The sequence below is a fragment of the Carassius gibelio genome, chromosome A2 (genome assembly GCF_023724105.1).
Source record: "Carassius gibelio isolate Cgi1373 ecotype wild population from Czech Republic chromosome A2, carGib1.2-hapl.c, whole genome shotgun sequence".
In the NCBI taxonomy this organism is placed as follows: Eukaryota; Metazoa; Chordata; class Actinopteri; order Cypriniformes; family Cyprinidae; genus Carassius; species Carassius gibelio.
The window spans coordinates 8,175,467-8,194,063 of record NC_068372.1 but is presented as its reverse complement, the minus strand read 5'-3'; the positions used below and the strand labels follow the sequence as shown (position 1 = coordinate 8,194,063).

At 38.6% G+C, this 18,597-nt stretch overlaps 1 protein-coding gene across 1 annotated transcript in view; it reads left to right on the top strand.

Annotated features, from left to right (window-relative positions):
* LOC128025712 (ephrin type-B receptor 3) overlaps nucleotides 1-2,565 on the top strand; it is a 33,185-nt gene extending 30,620 nt beyond the window's left edge. Inside the window, exon 16 of the mRNA XM_052612231.1 lies at nucleotides 1,277-2,565. Coding sequence (XP_052468191.1) covers nucleotides 1,277-1,385 — 109 coding nt within the window. The 3' untranslated portion in view covers nucleotides 1,386-2,565. The remainder of the gene's footprint in view (nucleotides 1-1,276) is intronic.
* The last annotated feature ends 16,032 nt before the right edge of the window (nucleotides 2,566-18,597 follow it).

Below are 18,597 nucleotides of genomic sequence, written 5' to 3'. Positions count from 1 at the left end.
ATTGCAATTGTGAGATATCAACTTACAAATACCTTTGTTTTACTAGAAGAAACAAATTGTGGCATATTGTTAGGACATAGAGTTAAACGTTTAATGCACAGTTTGTGACATTACTGAGATCTATATGTAAAGGGATGTGAGATTACTAGGGAGAATCAACTGATAATTAGGAGACTTTGCTCTTCATTCTGTCACATTGCAGTCTAGGAGAAACAATTTAGATATTAAAAAGAGATCTATCTTTCCTACGGGTAAAGCACAAGCTGGATTTTTAAACTGAACGTGCAGCAAAATACCTATCACGATAAGCCTACCCCTCCCTGTGCCCCCCTATGCAAATCATTCTTTACGGTGAGAGGCTTTCCCCCCCCACCCAACGCAGTTTCAACCACATTAATTATCCAGCAAATAAATGCAATCCATAGCAGTGCTGAGTCTGACTTAGTCAAAAAAAGCACGCTCATTTCACTTGTGTTTGTAAACGCGCTGCTCTCGCCTCCAGCGCTTTGAACCGCACCGTCTTGGGAACAGAGTAACGGCTGACTTACACACAGTGCAGTGCCCTTTCCTCTTCACTGGCTGCTGTGTCTGCTCACTGGGAAAGCTGGTTCGGTTCAGACTAGGGCTGGTGGAGGTGGCGGAGAGAGCTTAATAAGGGAGATGGAGGAGATGCTAAAAGAGAGCAATGACTTTAATTAGTCGGCTAATGAGCTTTTTAATGTGCTGGCAGTGGAGCCCCGTGCCTGACGGTGGAGTGTGTACTGGTACGTGTGAGGGTGCTTCATGTCTCCGCGTGACGCTGCATGCTGATGGCCTGTATATGATTCATTTATGTTTCCATCTGTATGCACGAGCATCCCTGGCCAGGCTGTTGACATGCCAAGATCCAATCTCCAGAGACAGCTGTGTGTCTGAGTGTGTGATTACTGTTCTCATTTGAATGAGAGTGTACACATTTGGCCTATTTTTATTGGAAATTGAAGGAATAGTTTACCCCCAAAATGGTTAACTATGGATGGATGGATGGATGGAGAGAGAGAGAGAGAGAATTAGGTAGGTAGGTAGGTAGGTAGGTGGATGGATGGGTGGGTGTATAGAGAGAGAGAATTAGATGGATGGATGGATTCTAATTAAAATTTTGGTGAGGTATGTGACCAATTTGAATGCATTTTTCACATGAAATAACTATGCCTTAAAATGAAAATACTCAGTTCTGTTATATGTCAGTGTTTCCTGCAAATGCTGACTTTTGTATTTTGCATTTCCCTCTCTATAGTGATCTCTGTCGAGTTGGCGGGACCCTGCCGGGCCATCAAAAGAAGAGTATAGGAGATGCACAAGACATGAAAGAACAAATGAGCCAAACTCTGCCCATACGGGTTTGACTGATTAAAAAAAAAACACACCTGCTGAGCCTCCAGGCTAGCAACAAATTCCCATTTGAAGAGTAAACCTGACTGGGACAATCCATAAAATGGAAAATTACTGGAGGCAACTATTGCTTGAAGAGCCAATGGAAAAAACTTATACAATTTGGGACAGTGTCGCACCCCTTCCAAGGAGCCTGTGGAAAACTACAGCGTGTCCAATGGAAAACTGTATGGGCCTGACAGGAAGCCTGTGTATGGGGCACCTGGGGAGTGCTGGGAAAACAGAGCACATTTTAATTGGAATTCTGTATGATGGAGCCACAGGCAATCGTCTTTGTTCTTTCTCTCCCTTCCATCATGACTTTCTCATGTTTACACTGAATTTTCATCACATGGATTAAATTGACAACGTTTCAAACTTCTCAGGTTCAGTTTGCATGTGTGCATGTGTTCCTCTAATGGCAAAAAGCGATCACTCTCTTCCGTAACTCCAATCCCTTCCATTCTTCCTCTCATTTGCCGAGGCCACAAACATTGAGACAGACTCGAAAATTATAAGCTAACTGTAATAATGTTTAAAAATGTAATAAATGTAAGCCCGGCTGTTTGATGTTGGCTTGAGGATATTTTGCCGCTCTTTTTCCCTCAAAGATTTGTTTCTTCTGATCTTTTCTTCATATTGAAGAAAGGAAGAGAGGAGCGGGACACATGAAAGTTTCAAACTAGCCAGGATGGACTCAAACTGAAACTTTCAGAAAGAGAACAGGACTTTTTCAAAGAATGGAAAGTCCTTTAAGGCTGAGTTGACTTTAAAAAAGCAGGACTGTTTTGATTCAAGAAAAGTGTTTTATTTACCTCTGTTGTATTTTGTCTTCCATGAAATGCTCATGAGAGGTTTCTCCACATGGAGGACTTTGGACTGGGATTTAAGAACTCCCATTTCCCCTGCCTGTGAGCGAGGGGGAATTGCGCTCTGTGTGTGTGTGTGTGTGTGTGTACAGTATGCTCATGTGTGCTTGAGAGAGCCAGTCAAGCTCTACAGCTTTACATGCATGCCATATTCCAAACTCAAACCTATCCGAGAGGTGAGACGACGACAGTTTGACTCAAGAGCTGTTGTTTGATGAATATTCCACTTATTTTAATTCAGTCTGTTCAAATATGCATAACTGTGTAAATAAATGCCTCATAAGTACTGAAGAGTCATTGACATGATTATAATGGCTGAGTTCCCCGCCCCATGACACCCACATGAAATGTTCCAAACTACTTTATTCAGTTCATACTGCAACAAAACGCTACATTGCTGGTTTTTGTATCACACTCTATTGTACTGTACCTGCAATAATAAGCAATAATCCAATTACATTATACATACATACATTTCCCTTAAAATATTTGCCCTCTCATATGAAGCAGTAGGAAGTGCCGGGTTCATTTTAGTGAATAATTTTTCATATGGTTCAAAAATTATTTATCAAATCATAGGACTCCCTGCACAGATGTTTTTAGCTCTATAAAATAATATTATGATATTAAAAAATGCATTTAAATATGTATTACTATTAATTATCAATTAATATGAAATATTAATGAAATAGTATATTATGTAAAATAATAATAATAGAATATAATAAATATTAATAAAATAATGTGTGTGTGTGTGTGTGTGTGTGTGTGTATATATATATATATATATATATATATATATATATATATATATATATATATATATATATATATATATATATATATATATAAATAATGTGTGTGTGTGTTGTATATATGGTTTATTTAATACATATATTTCATATCATTATAATTTTTAATTAAATTAATAATAAAAATTATGATATATTAATATTTCAATTGCTATTCAACATTTGAACACATAACCTTATGAGTTTGACAAGTTAATTTCAAGATTCCAGAGTACTGCCAACATAACACCATTCCATGTGCGCATCGACGTCCAACAATTACCCACAACTTTTCCTGATATATAATAAAGTATAATCCCCCCAAATTGCCGGCGCTTATTTCTTTACGAGCAGACTTGGAAGGCGGTTTGTCAGTCTGATCAGAGATTCTCCATCTCTTGTGTATCTCCCTGATTTCCCAAGTCAGATCTCCCTCTGCGCCAAAGCTCTGCATTCCCCCGCGCTGCACAAAAGCACGTTTGATCTTTCCAATTACGCCGGCCGCTCTGTGCAAGCCTGCAGATCGGAGAGAACAGCTTGGAAGCAGAATTGGTTGCACATCAGGCTCTTTTACTAGCAGAGTTTTTCGCCCTGAGGTTCAGATCCACATATCTGCCTTTGCTCATGCCTCATCAGGAGAAAGGGACTGTTCGGGCCAAAAGTGCAGTAATAATCACAACGTGTGAACTCTCGTTGAGATGGTGGAGTGTTGTGTGTGTGGGAGGTTGTGTGTTTTTGTTTGTGAGTATCTGTGAAAGACGAAGGGAGAGTGTTAGTGTGGGTGGTGGAAATACAGAAGCTTTGTTCCAAAACCTAGTGAGCTGCCTTACTATCTACTTCCTACATAAGCATCTTGACGCAAATTAAACCTCATAAGTGACCACTGCAGAACACTCTATGTAGGCAGCATCTCTACATATGCTACAAACAGATAGCATTCCATGCAGGAGCCTCAATTTTCCTGATTTGAATGGTTTTCTGATACTATCTACAACTCAGACAGCCAATCTATATATGCTAAAAACAAATAGTATTTCACACAGGAGGCTCAGTTGTTCTCAGATTTTCATGCTTATATGTTAAAATTGCTAAGCTAATAACTGTGAAAGTCATAACCTTCATCACAGCTACTAAAAAGACAGCAAGGCTGCAAACAAATAGCCCAACACAAAGAAATCTAAATTTTAAATGGTTGTATGTTAGCATGTTGCTAAGCTAAAAACCATGAAAGTCATAGTCTCACAAGTGACCATTAGAATACTGTCTATATAGGCAGCAATATGCTGCAAAAAAATAAATTAATTAAATATATATATATATATATATATATATATATATATATATATATATATATATATATATATATATATATATATATATATATATATATATTCCACACAAGCATGTCAGTTTCCTCCAATTTTAATGGTTGTTTGTTAGTATGCTGCTAAGCTAAACACCCTGAAAATCATATCCTTATGGAATAAAAATATATGGGAATATACAGCAAAGTATATGGGAAACCAGTGCTTATATTTTTCAGTATAAAGCAATATATGCATTGGCAATGTATAGCTGTATATTGATACAGTATAAAAATATTTAGAAATGAAGACAAAAACAGGATTACATGAATATTAATACGTAATATTCATAAAGATGTATCCTTTCTTGTGCCCATGTATTACAAATACTGTACATTTTCACATATACTGTAAATGTGAATGAATGTACAAACATGCATAAACACAATCACAGAATGAGTCACAGCAGATGTATTGATCCCAGCATGCTTTGCTTCTGACTGTTAAAGCAGAGTAAATCTTGAAATTAAGTGTTATTTCATTTGTTTTTGCTCAAGATTATTACAGGGGGAGATCTGTAAGTGTTTAATGTTCTGTTATTTTGGAATTTAAAAGTATTTGGGTTACCATTGTGCTGAAGAGAAGAGCCTGAGGTTAGGTTGATGTCTGGCCTATCACCAATAAGAGAATATAATAGTGTTGTAGTACTTGAGACTGGTGGTCTTGGTCTTAAGTCCATTCTATAGACCATATTTGAAGCTCTTGGTCTTGTCTTGACTGTAATTGTGCTGTGTCTTGAGTTGGTCTCAGACTAAAAGGACTAAAGATTATATTTAAAGACAAGTCAAGACCACAACTGTAAGAATTTCACTAGATTGTCAGTGTATTTTCTGATTTATTTGTTAAGATGATTACTGTGATTGGATGTGAAACTTACTGCTTCAAATGCAATCAATTATTTTAATGCTTGCATGTTAGCTTGTTGCTAAACTAAACACCCTGAAAGTCACAACCTCCTTCCCAAGTGACCTATGCCAAACACTCTACATAGGCAGCAACAAACAACATTCCAAAAAGGAATCTAAGGTTTTCTCTGATTTTAATAGTTTTATGTTAGCATGTTGCTAAGCTAAAAAGTCGTAACCTCACAGGTGACCTCTTTTTTTCGTCGTAAACTCTACTTTTGCTCTGCATGATGTGAGTAATTTTAAATTATTCTGAAATATTATTAAATACTTTTCAGTATTTATAATCTACATGCTTCTCATTTCATCCACATTACTGGTGTTATTTTTCACTATGCTTGTTGAAGTGCATTCTGGGATTGCTGTCTCTGTGAAGAATACATGTGATGCTGCTTTAGAATTTAGCCTGAATTAGATATCTAATGAGGCGACATAATTAAGATTAGAATTAAGGTTTGGAACAGCCTTCACATCAGGAGTGTGCCCATCATGTCTTAGAATGCTGCCTCCATGGTTTTGGAACAGTGTGTGTGAGTTTGTGTGAGGACAAGGAAGACTCAGACAGACGGCCCAAGAGTGTGTTAGCATCTGTGTTGTATGAGAGAAAGATAACAAACAAGAGTGAATGGTGGAGTGTAACTGCGCGCTGAAGACTCGGGGGGTTGTCAGAGACACATCACGGCATGCTGCAGAAGTTGCATCGAATGTATAACTACCGTTCTCTTGGTGCGTCTGTAAGTGGAAGCTGTCAAGACGTGCTTGTTGACTGTCGGCTCAGGCTCGAAATTCCAATTAGATGGACATGGCAGATTCTGAATGTATACGGGATGGAAAACAGCTCACAGTATGTTTATCACTTCAGATGTGCTGACCTCTTTCGATTTCCATGGGTTTTACAATGATGACAACTAGACTTTTTTGATTTTCTGAAGAAAATGTGTTTGCTGCTTGCAGTGCAGGAAAACAAGCTGCCATGATGTTAAAGTATTCCGGGTGATGTTGCTATGCAGTTTTTCAGGTGTTCTGAGTCATTGTCATTATGTTGAGAACAAACCTCATGAATTGAGGCATAATGCATCTTTAACACAAAGAGTGTGGATTGAGGTTTACAATGAACATGCCTAATAACTGCAATGGCTTTAACCTAGCAAGTACTGCTAATTACAATTCTGTGCACTGCTTCACTGGTGCTGCGTAATTTTCTGTAGCTTCACACCTCTTCGTGGATTAGATGATCTTTCTTAGAGACTGTTCTGCCCCATTGATATCCTCCCACATACACGCTGGAGCATCACTGTGACACCATCACAGCATCTACTCACATTCATGCTCCTTCACAAGTGTTTATTCAGCGTCTACATGACAAGAGAGTGCAGAAACAGGCGGAGGTGTAGATATGAATGCACTGTTGGTTTGTTCTTGTTTGTTTAATAACCAGACACAAGAATTGCATGGTTGTTTCCTGTCCCCCATGTAAAGGAGACTACATATACCGCTTTCCCACTGGGACTGGTGCCAGAGCCGGAGCCCAATTGGGAACCAAGCTGCGCTTTTCCACTCAAAAAATAATGGGCCAAAAATAGTGAGTGGGAAAGGCAGCAAAAGTAAAGGATAAGAAAGAAAACAGTGTTTTGCAACAACATATTGAAGTTTGAATCCATTGTTTTGGTGCCCTTTCTCAAAACGCTTTCCATAATGCTTTCATGTTAGTTCAGTGGCTAGTGTGTGGGAAGTCTTTTGTGGCTGTACGTAGTTCATAATCGATTGTGGGGGGAAACACCCCTCTTGAAACTGGTACCCACTTTTGAGGAGTATTTTTGTTCAGTTTCACCCTCAAGAACATCTCGACATATATCAATACTACCCATTGTTTCTTAAAAATCATTATTTGGTAATATTACTGTAACAGCATTAACCTTAACAGTCATTAAATAAAAATTACAACACTAGTCACAAATAATTACTCAATTATTTTTTTTGGCAATATCGATTTGATCATTGGTTAACATTATTTTCCCTGCCCACATATAGTCTTGATGACATCAGCTATAAATGAAAGTTGTTTGAGAGGAGGAGCCTCCATTTTGATGAAAGAATACAAAGACAAACTGTTGTTTTTCTTTAGAATTACATGTGCGAAGAATCCTAAGAATAAGACCAGGAATGTGTGTGAAGAATGTAAATAGCATTCATTCTGATTTACATTTCAGTAAAGCTCCGATAACACTCTTAATGAAACCGAGCCTGTGCAATCCCCACATGAAGTCTCAACCTTCGACTATTAGTGTGAACGTCAAGCTCACCTAAAGCTGCTATGTTTGAGTCTTGGGGGCAAAGGGGGAGCTGACCTGAGACCAGCCTTTAAAGGCACATTTAATGCCTGTCATTTATATTTATAGGGCACTTTGACTTAAACACCAAGTGAAGCTCTGCAGCCTTTCACTTTCACCCGCCTGAATGACTGAGTGACTTTCACCTCAGAAGGGTGACATCCCTCAGTATGGACTTTTAAGTGCTATATTAGAGGGGCTTCAGGAGCCAGATAAAAACTTTCTTACCACACTACAGCTCAGGCGAATTTTGGAAAGCACAAAGCACAGATTAGAGTCCCTCTGTTTGCCGATGGGATTGCGGAGGTCCGGGACCCCCCAATGGTGTTCCTGCCAGCAAAGCCAGATTGCAAACCAAAAGAGAGAGGCAAAGAGAAGCAGGAATAAAGAACCAGTTGGAAGCTCATACATTATCCTTGATGTCAACATACAGTAAGGATACAGGCCTGTAGAAAGCACAGAGGGTTCTTTTCAGTGACCTAATAGGCACAGCAGGTAACAGGGACCACCCTGCTCAATTCGTATCAATTTAAAAAAAAAGAATGGCCCTCAGGACATTGGTGGAAAATCTGCACCACTTCCTTTTGAGTTTCCCTCCTCCGCCCACTGCATTTTCTTCCTCCTCATTTCTCTTTTTGCCTTATTGTTTCCATCCGAGCTGCAACTGACATTTGCCACCTGAATCATCCAGACAGAGATGGACCAGATACTCCCTTTCGATGAAGTCATGCCAATGACCCTTGTCCCTCCCCCACCTTCCATTTGTGCTCCTATCCTCGCCTTCAGCAGAGATATAAATAGCAACCGCTCCTGCCTTAGTTTGTTTTCTGGCAGTTGCAAGAATGGTCTATAATAGAGTACGCTGTGATATATGAATGCTGCATATAGGCTTTGTTCCAAAACCTTTGGGCTGCCCTTATAGGCAGCATCCTGAGCGTCAGGGAAGTGGCTCATTTAGAAAACCCTATATAGACAGCCACACAAATAGCATTTAACATGGAGGATATGATTAGTGATTTAAGTAGAATTTGACTTTAGCATGTTGCTAAGCTAATGTTGTGATTCCTTAATAAGCACAAAAATATATATAGATATTATTGAGAAGAAAATAAATTACTTTTAATTTATACTCTTCAGTACATACACATATTTATTATCTTTTAGTTTGTAGAATGCAGTTAATTGTGGGAACAATTTCTTTCTTTTTTTTTTTTTTACACGTCATGTGTGGGCCACCAAGACAGTCTTCTTGTTATATACACATCATGTGTGTGTTTTTAACATGCCTTTCAAAGTATACTTCTATTATTAATTAGAAAATGTCATCCTTGTACCATTTCTGCTCCATTTATGTCCCAAAATTGTGAGCAAAAAAATTTTCTTTGTACTTGTTTAAAATAAAGTTGCGTCAATCTCTTTATCCACTCACACAGGTGTTTATCAACGCAGATGTCTATTCTTATTGCTGGTCTTTTGTTATTGTCAGTCACATCCATTTCTTTTTTCCACATACTCTGCTCACAACAAAATTCGAGTCTCATGCACCATACGCACATCCTAGCATACATGTAAAAACTGAGGTATTCAACCAATGAATTTCGCCATGACGGATCCTTACTTCAGATGAATTGTGCTTTTCAGTCTCCTCAGGAACAAATGTTTATACTGAGTAAAAAAGCAACTGAATTAACTGTCTGCATTGCATTCTATGCCAAAGACCAATGGGAGAAAAGTCCTCAAAACTTCACAGTGATCCGGAGCTGTATGTAGAATATGAACGCCCACCTGTAATCTATGTAGTTAACCTCAGGCCTCTATATGTCATCTACCCACTCATTAAACTTTGACAGACGAGGCAATGCCAAAGTACCGTCATTGTGAAAATGTAAAGTGTCAGCGCTAACGAACATAGGCTTTTTTTTCGCCAGTTTCGTAGGTTTACATTATGCTCTGACTAAAAATCAGGAAATGTTAAACAGTTTTCCAGTAAGAGTAAGGCGAGACTTCCGCATTTAGGAAAAAGTGGATGCTTCGGGTTTCAAAATGCTGCCTCCATAGGCAGCTCCCTAGGTTTTGAACAGCCACCTTTAATAGCAGCATTATGCACTTGTTCTCTCTAGATTCATGGACGTAATGTAAATCGGGTCTTTATAAAATTGCAGTGAAATTCCACTAAAATATAATCAAGAACGTTGGCTATTTTAAAGGGCTCTTGTATACAGCAAAGACGGTGTTAAAATGAATCAGTGGCACAAATGAGTAGAGTCGACCCTAACCCAGGGTTAAATGTTTTTGAGGATGATCCAAAAAGCAATTAAGAAGCATGGTGAGGAATGTGATGATTGATTGTTCTCCGAGGGCCGTGTTTTACAATGCTCCTGTCCTTGTCGAATGGTTGCTATAGCAACAGGAAGAAGGAGGTGGACTTCAGGAGAGGGAGAGGATGACAGATCAGTTTTGGATAGTACTGACCCTCTGTTCTTTTCGACTTGTCTTCCGTTTGAAGCTGTTGCACGGAATACTGCATTTTAATCACCCGATTTAAAATGGGATTCATGAAACAGCCCCAGCAACTGCTGAGTCACGGGGTTCATAAGACAAATGAGCTTTCATATGTGAGTGGTGAATGATATATGCATCGGTTCTGAGCATGCAAGGCACCTGAGCTCTCTGTGATGGATTTACATGGCATTCGTGAGTCTGTTTAATGCCATTCAAACTCGCAGGGAAGTGACGTGCGTTCATGCGGGCGGAAAGTAACAGCACACCTGAAGTCAGGAAATAAAATGTTCGAGTTGATGCAATGATGACGGCCTTGACGTGCTTCTAAGTGCATTAAAGTCAATTAATGTGTCTAGCGCGCTGACATGGAAGCAGGCAGCGGTATGTAGATTCAAAACAATTATAGACGCAGTTAACCTTTAAAAAAGGGAATAAGGGCAGTCAAATCTCCACAGAGATCTCAGCGTGCATATTACCTAATCTTTTTCTTGAAGTGATCAAAACCAAATACTTGAATTGTACCATTTAAAGAACATTGTGGTAATGATCCGTTTAGCACATGACCTTATTTGTCTTACCTGGACAAGTAAAGTCAGAGTACCTGTCTGTCTGTTTGTTTGTTTGTTTGTTTGCTTGCTTGCTTGCTTTTAAAGCGTGAGGAGGAAGTGTACTTCAACCCCATCAGGGACTACCACCCAAACACTGCCAAAACCGTCTTCAAAGGGAAGGGACAGATGTGCCCCGAGACTAGTTTTTGGCAGACGCAGTGTGTCTGTTCGGGCGGCTGATCACACAAGGTTGAGTACGCGTATTCAGACATGAACCCGCTTTTGAGGACCAGGTGCGTGATTGCAACAAATAAACTGACTGCAAATGAATTCCTATTGTCCACAAGCTGCGTCTGGCTGTAACACCCAATTACAGGAACTATGTGTGTCGCCGAGAACAAAGAAGAGAGAGAGTGAAGGAGAAGGAGATTTGATCAGAATGCAATATTAGCATGCTTCTCACTGCACTGAATATGCGCTATACTTACTCTTAAAACAGTATGTGAGACAGTGTGTATTATGGATTAATAAATATACATTACATTGTTGTCACATGACCTCACAGAGCACAACAGTAAAATTCCCATTCATTAGAGCTACGATTAAATGGCCATGAATAAACAAACTGCTTGAGTTTTTGCTTGAATAATTGTGTCGTTACTTCAAGGCATTGCGGGAAACAGATCCTAGTGCAATGTGCTTCTTTGCCTACTGCACATTTATGTAATAGGCCATTTGGTTATTCATACAGAAAACATGCATACCATGTACAAAGTATGCTATTCTGACCAAGAAATTTCAAAATATAATAAAGTGTGAGGGGAAAAAATCAGTGGCTGTATCAAAAATGGGGAAACTGCATGTGATGGTTGAAATGCTGGCTTTAGCGGCATCTATTGTAGCAGAATTGTGGTAAGCCTCAGACGCCACCAGAGGACAAATTTATAGAATTATGATAGTGGAAGATATAGATGTCTGTGTCAAACTCCTAGAACTCACTTTAAGGAATATTTCAGGTTGAGGTTAAATTCTGTAGACGGAATGTCATAGCAATTTTCAAATTTAATTAGAATTCATCCCTTAGTTTGAAAAGCAATTTAAAAGTTGTGTCCTGTTATGCACTTACATTGGAATATTATAGAGTGATCGCACAATCAGCAAATGTTTAGTAACATTTCAGTAACATATCCGTTATCATACAATATAGTATTTTTTTTTTCATATCTGTCAATATCATTTTTAAGTTGTGCATCCTAATTTCCTGTATTTTTGACTACCTTTGTTGTCATCTAGCACTCACTTTAAGTTATTTTTTAACAATTATTGTTAAATGCTCTTTAGCAACTCTCAAAATGAATGTACATTTTCACATTTTACATTCTAATTTTGTTTTATGTAAAATAATTTAAAGCATTTAAAATGACTGGTAAAATTTTTATATAGTAAATAATGTGAAATAATTATCAGCCTATTGCTATCAGCAAGAATGTCAATATCAGTGCATTCTTTGGTAATACATAACCACAAAAAAAAAAAAAAAAAAAGTATTCCAGCTCAAAAAATAACAATTTAGTGCAAATACTAGCCAATTTTACTGAATTATTCATGTAAGTGCTTTAAATGAAAATACTGGCTTCACATTTCTGCTTTTAAACCCTCCGGCAATTGTAAGTGCATTACTTTAAACAAGATTGTTTTGTTTGTTTTATAAAGGAATGAGTCAAAGTTATTTTCAATGGTAATTGACAGCATACCACAGATACTGTTGCTAGAGGTTGAGTATTCAACCCAGAATATTATTTTCAAAAATCACAGTGACAGGGGACAGCGGGAAGTCAGTAGGCCCTTGGGGTGGGGGAGGGGGGGCTTTGATGCCCTTCAAACGTCAGTACTATCGTTTAACATCATTAAATTACTAACCATTTAGCACAACCTACTGTGGACCAACTGTGGAGTTTCTACCCCCCTGAATTCACGAAAACATGTCCTTGAAGAGTTTTTTCCCAAGAAAGGAGGCCCTCTTACTTACAGTTAGCATTAACAGACTGTGAAAGTGACACTGCGGCGGGGCTAAATTGGATTGATTATGTGATTAATGGTGACACGGGGGTTAGCTGGAATATTCCTTTTCTCCTGCAGTGACACTGTCATCAAAGCTCTGGCATGTAGACAGGACTGAGGTCCCTTTAATCAGATTTGCTAAAGTGAAAACTCTCCTGCACACAAAGGACCATTGATACGTGATGGGTGTCAACAAAGGAGAGCTTCGACAAGGGAAACGGGGGGTGGCTGGAGAAAAGACTGGACTAGTAATGGGGGGAGGGAGTGAATGAATGGGTGCATCTCATTGTAAAGTTAGCCTTTGCATGGGCCGGCCAGACGAATCTGCCGGAGGACTGCTGAGGAGCACAGCTGTCACTCAAGCACCGACATGTCAGCAGTATCTAAAACTGCTTAAAAACATAACGCTGAAGTTACATGGCTTTAAGAACTCAACACAAGACCTCTGAAGGACAGTTGTGTTGTGAATGTGAATTGGATACTTGTTACATTAAAGTGAAAGTGACGTGACATTCAGCCAAGTATGGTGACCCATACTCAGAATTCGTGCTCTGCATTTAACCCATCCAAAGTGCACACACACACTGCAGTAAACACACACACATACACGCCGTGAACACACACCCGGAGCAATGGGCAGCCATTTATGCTGCGGCGCCCGGGGAGCAGTTGGGGGTTCAGTGCCTTGCTCAAGGGCATCTAAATTGTGGTATTGCTGGCCCGAGACTCGAACCAACAACCCTACAGTTAGGAATCAAACTCTAACCACTAGGCCACGACTTCCCCACAATACATACATTACATACATTAGGTTTCAAAAATCAAAAAAAAAAGTGTATACAGAGAGGAATTTTCTTTCTTAAACAAACAATAGGTTATGATCTACTATTCGGAAGAAATGTTTAACATTGCATACTATTTTTAAGCAAATGTGCAACTGTTTGTACAGATGCTAAGATGTTCTTCCACTGAAGCTCAAGATGCTTTTTGGATTGTTCTCAAATTATGATGGAGAAACATGATTATCAGATTTTACACAAACTTAAAGAATTCAAGCAGGTCAAATGCTGCTGACATTACAATTCATTTTTCAAAGTTGCAAGCAACTTGAAGTGCATTTTACAAGAAAGTACTATTTCTGCACTATTGGAACTGTGAAATTTACTATCAATTTCTGAGTGAATTTTATTAATCCCCTTTTTTACATATGAATACATGCTGACACTAATTAAGATGATTTAGTTTAACTATTTATTAAAACTGAATGCAATAAATGATGTTTGTAAACAATACATTTTCGTTTTTTAAAATTGTGAAATCATAGGCCTATAGTTCATAAAATTCATTCACTATATTCACTTTCCTTTGCACAAAATCTTCACTGTTAAGAGAAATCAAAGTTGTGAATCAAACAAAGAAGTCCATGTCTTCTTTCTACTTCAAAATGTAATGCTCAATTCAATGTGTTACTTGCCACTTCTTTGTACTAACTGTGTAATTTATCTGGAGTTTCTGACTGAAAATTGTTTCTATGCCAATTTCCTTCAGTTATGCATAATTGTGTTTGGGTTTGGTTAAGTAAATTAGCAAAATGCATTTGTGCTACACTGAGCTGTTTAGAGCATAAATGGGTTGTTTATGGAGAGGCTCATTAAATACAAGTTCACCTACGTGCTCTGGTTTCAAGTGCGGAAAACATCGTATTTGCCAGTTTCCAACATAAACGGCAGGTCTCGAATTATATTCCAGATCATCTGAGGACTAGCATTCAGCACCATGGGGACTTTAATCCAATTCGGGAAGTTTCAATTCATTGCCTATATTTCGGCTGCTCTCTCTGTCACGGTATTATGCGTGGTGGCAGGGCGCACACAAGCTGCCCTTTCACAGAGAAAAATCACACAAGGCTTTGGAAATGAAGTTATCATTAGGGGGACAGCAGATTCAATTAGGGACAAAGCCCTGGACAACAGTGACCTTCCACTGGCCTGTTTCTCCTACACTGTATTCCAGTTGGGTTGAATTCAGTGGGAAATATCCTTAACTTACTGTAAGTGATATCAGATGATCTGTAGCCCAGTTCTAGCTCCAAAAAAAACCTTGCTTGATGCATGAGATTTGGATTATTATGAGTTCATTTTGGAATAAGTAGGGACATTTTCCAAATATTAATATCAACAAGTAATGTTTCTTAAGGATGAGGCCTGGAGACGTCTATCATACACAGAATTCCCCAGCTCCTAGGGAAAGCGTGCAAAAATCACGGCAACTCATAAATGAGTTTTCTCAAACAAAACCTGGAACGTCTACCACAAAAATACAGGCCCGCTTTGAACAAAATAAAAGGCTTTCAAAAAAACGGATATGAAAGATTCTCATCAAATTCGATTTTCAAGGTGTGCGATAGTTTTAGAGACGCCAACCCTAAAGAAATGCAATATCCATGCTTGCATAATCAAAAGACTCTGGAGTAAAGAAAGAAAAGGAAGCTTAAAATCATTGCAGATGCAAAACAAATAGATGTCTATATTGTCGATGCGCAGAGTAGCTGGGGCGACAAAGCCACCTGCACAGGTTCAGTCTTAGTGCCAAGAGGATAGCTGGAGGGCCGCCATGTTTGTGTTAAGGGAGAAATGGTGATACACAATGGCAAATTGGACTGAAGCCCCCCAGCTGAGCCAATGTGTCTCCCACTGAGTGCCGAATGAGAGATTCCTGAGAAAATGGTCACAAACATACACACAAGCTCGTGTGGAAAGAGGATCAGCGAGGTGTGTGTATAATAATTTCCAACACAAAACCAGACGTGCAGTGGCTTAGACATGCAGATCCACCCCACCTCGTCTCAGCGCCATAACCTACACAGAGACGCGTATCTTGTATACGCTTAAATTTTGTATCGTATACGCGTTCCGTCCACACGGTTCCGGCATTTTGGGAAAGTAAAACCAATATTTTTCCAACCGTGTCTGAGAGGGGATAAATAAAATTAAAAAAACGCCACCCTAGCGTTTTTGTGTGGACAGAAAATCAGTATATTTTCTGAAACATGGACGTCATCTTCCCATGTCTCGCCCATAGTCAGACACCGCCACTTCACGTAACACCAACAAAAAAAATATATATATATGTATATATACAGTGAATCAAGAGGTGACATCGGCAACCAACGATGACCTGATCGGATGAGAAAAACAACAGTAGTTGATGACGGACAAATCATAAAAGCTGTGAAAAGTAACCCTAATATACATGTCTGTAAAATCACCAACAACCTCCAGAAAGCTGGGGTGATGCTCTATCAGTCTACAGTCTTCAGGAGAATTTGACACAGAATTACAGAAACTACACAGCAAGATGCAAACCTCTGATCAGCACCAAAAAATAGAAAGGCAAGATTCTTCACAAATGTGAGCCAGTAGAGTTTTGGAACTGAGTTGATGGACCAATGAGACAAAGATGAACCTTTATCTAAGTTATTGGAAATTAAGAGTGTAGAGAAAAAAAGGGAACTGCAAATTCAATTCAATTCAAGTTTATTTGAATCCTGCTTTTTAGGATACAAATAATTGCAAAGTAACTGCAGAAATTTAAGTTTCTACAATATTTAGTAGTAGCTTAGTAGTGGTGACTGAATTTTCAGAAAAATGTTATTTGTTAATTCTGTATGTTGTTTCAGGGTTAGCATTATCTGACGTCCTCTGAGGGTCATCTCTTCTCAGGTGTTCTGGATCCAGACTGGAGCTTGTGTAAATCCTTGTTACCACGGGATGTAAACAAATAGAGACATCATTAGCATAGCTGCTGTTCCAACAAAGTAAAATTAATTAGTTTAACCCAGGGGTAGGCAAGTTCGGTCCTAGAGAGCAGCAGTCCTGCACAGTTCAGCTCCAACCCTGAAAAAAAAAACCTCACCTTCCTGTATCTTAGTAATCCTGAATGGATTGATGAGCTTGTTCAGGTGTGTTTGATTAGGGTTGAAGCTGAACTCTGCAGGTCTGCTGCTCTCTAGGACCGAACTTGCCTACCCCTGGTTTAACCCAAGCTAAAGAATAAGAATGCACATTTGATCAGATACAACTGCAGTCACAAATTATAAGATGCATTATTCAAATGTTTGCAAAAAGAGATAGGTTTTAAATCTAGATTTAAACAGAGACAGTGTGTCTGAACCCGGACATTATCAGGAAGGCTATTCTAGAGTTTGGGAGCCAAATGCGATCCAAATGATCCTTAGCATATAAGCTCATCTGTAAAGCCTTGTGTAGGTGCATGGCTGTCTCTAGAACAGGACCCTTTTCATTTGAATGATGACTTAATGTATGATGGCGGTTGCCGAATGAATTTGGAAGGGTACAAAATCATTTGGCTACCAATATTCAAGAAAATGATACCTACTCATTTGAAGCGCTTCATATTGGATCAGGAAAATGACTCAAAACACCCTGACAGTTCAGTCAAGGACTTTATCAGGGCAAAGAAATGTAAAGTCTTAGATTGCTCAAATCAATCTCCAGATTTAAATCCGATTGAACATTAATTTCACCAGCCGAAGAGGAGACTAAAGATAGAAACTCCCCAAAACAAGCAACAGTTGGAATTGGCTGCATTAAAGGCTGGAGAAAAGCATTTCAAAGCATAAGACCAAGAGTCTGGTGATATCTATGGGTTGCAGACTCACTGCTCTGATTGCATGCAAGGGATCTGTAACTAAATATTAGCTTTTAATATTTTGCATCTGTCTTAAATTCAATTGTTCCAATACTTATGCTCACATCAAATAATGGGATGAACTCTAAAAGTGCTGTCCTTTCTATTTTGTAAAACATGTATGTGTCTTAATACCTAATAATAAATTGTAACATTATGGAGTTTTGTTGCATATTCAGCTTTAAATCATATTTGCAAATGTGTTGAATCTACATCAGAGAAAGCCACTATGGGCCCTATATTTAACTCGGCGCAATGGAAATCAAGGCACAGCGCAAGTGATTTTGCAAGTTTCAGTCCTGCGCTGTTTGCATTTTCCCGTCCAGCGCCACATTGTTTAATTAGCAAATGCATTTGCGCTCATTTTTGCACCCATGGGCGTGCTGGTCTAAAAAAGAGTTGGTTCAGGCTGTTGTTGAGAGTGTTCAGGCTCATTGCTGGCACAATACTATTTTAAGGAGCTGGAAATAGACTGCGCAGTAGACCAACTCAAAACTGGTCTAAAGTCTGGAGCAATGTTTTTTCTTTGTTATTTAAAGAGTGTGTTAGTATGGGCGTGTCCAAAAAATTGTGTATACGCTGCTTATTAAACACAGAAGCACACAAACATGCCAAAAATTTCTAATTAAAGGATTGCACTGCATAAGATTTTTTTGTTGGCTAATTAAATGTTCTCAAATTATGATGGAGAAACATGATTATCAGATTTTACACAAACTTAAAGAATTCAAGCAGGTCAAATGCTGCTGACATTACAATTCCTTTTTCAAAGTTGCAAGCAACTTGAAGTGCATTTTAATAGAAATTACTATTTCTATATATATATATATATATATATATATATATATATATATATATATATATATATATATATATATATATATATATATATATATATCATAATGGATAGTCATGGCATCTATCAGAATGATCTATTTGCTCACACACGAGCAGCTCCGTTTCATCTCAGAGACGCGTTCTGTCTTTGCGCTTGCCAAATTCTGCCGTGTAAAAAGCAAATCCGTCATGGCACAAGAGCAACTGGCTCTTAAAGGGAATGGAAGATGACACTCTGATTGGTTTATTGCACGTTACGCCCAAAAAACA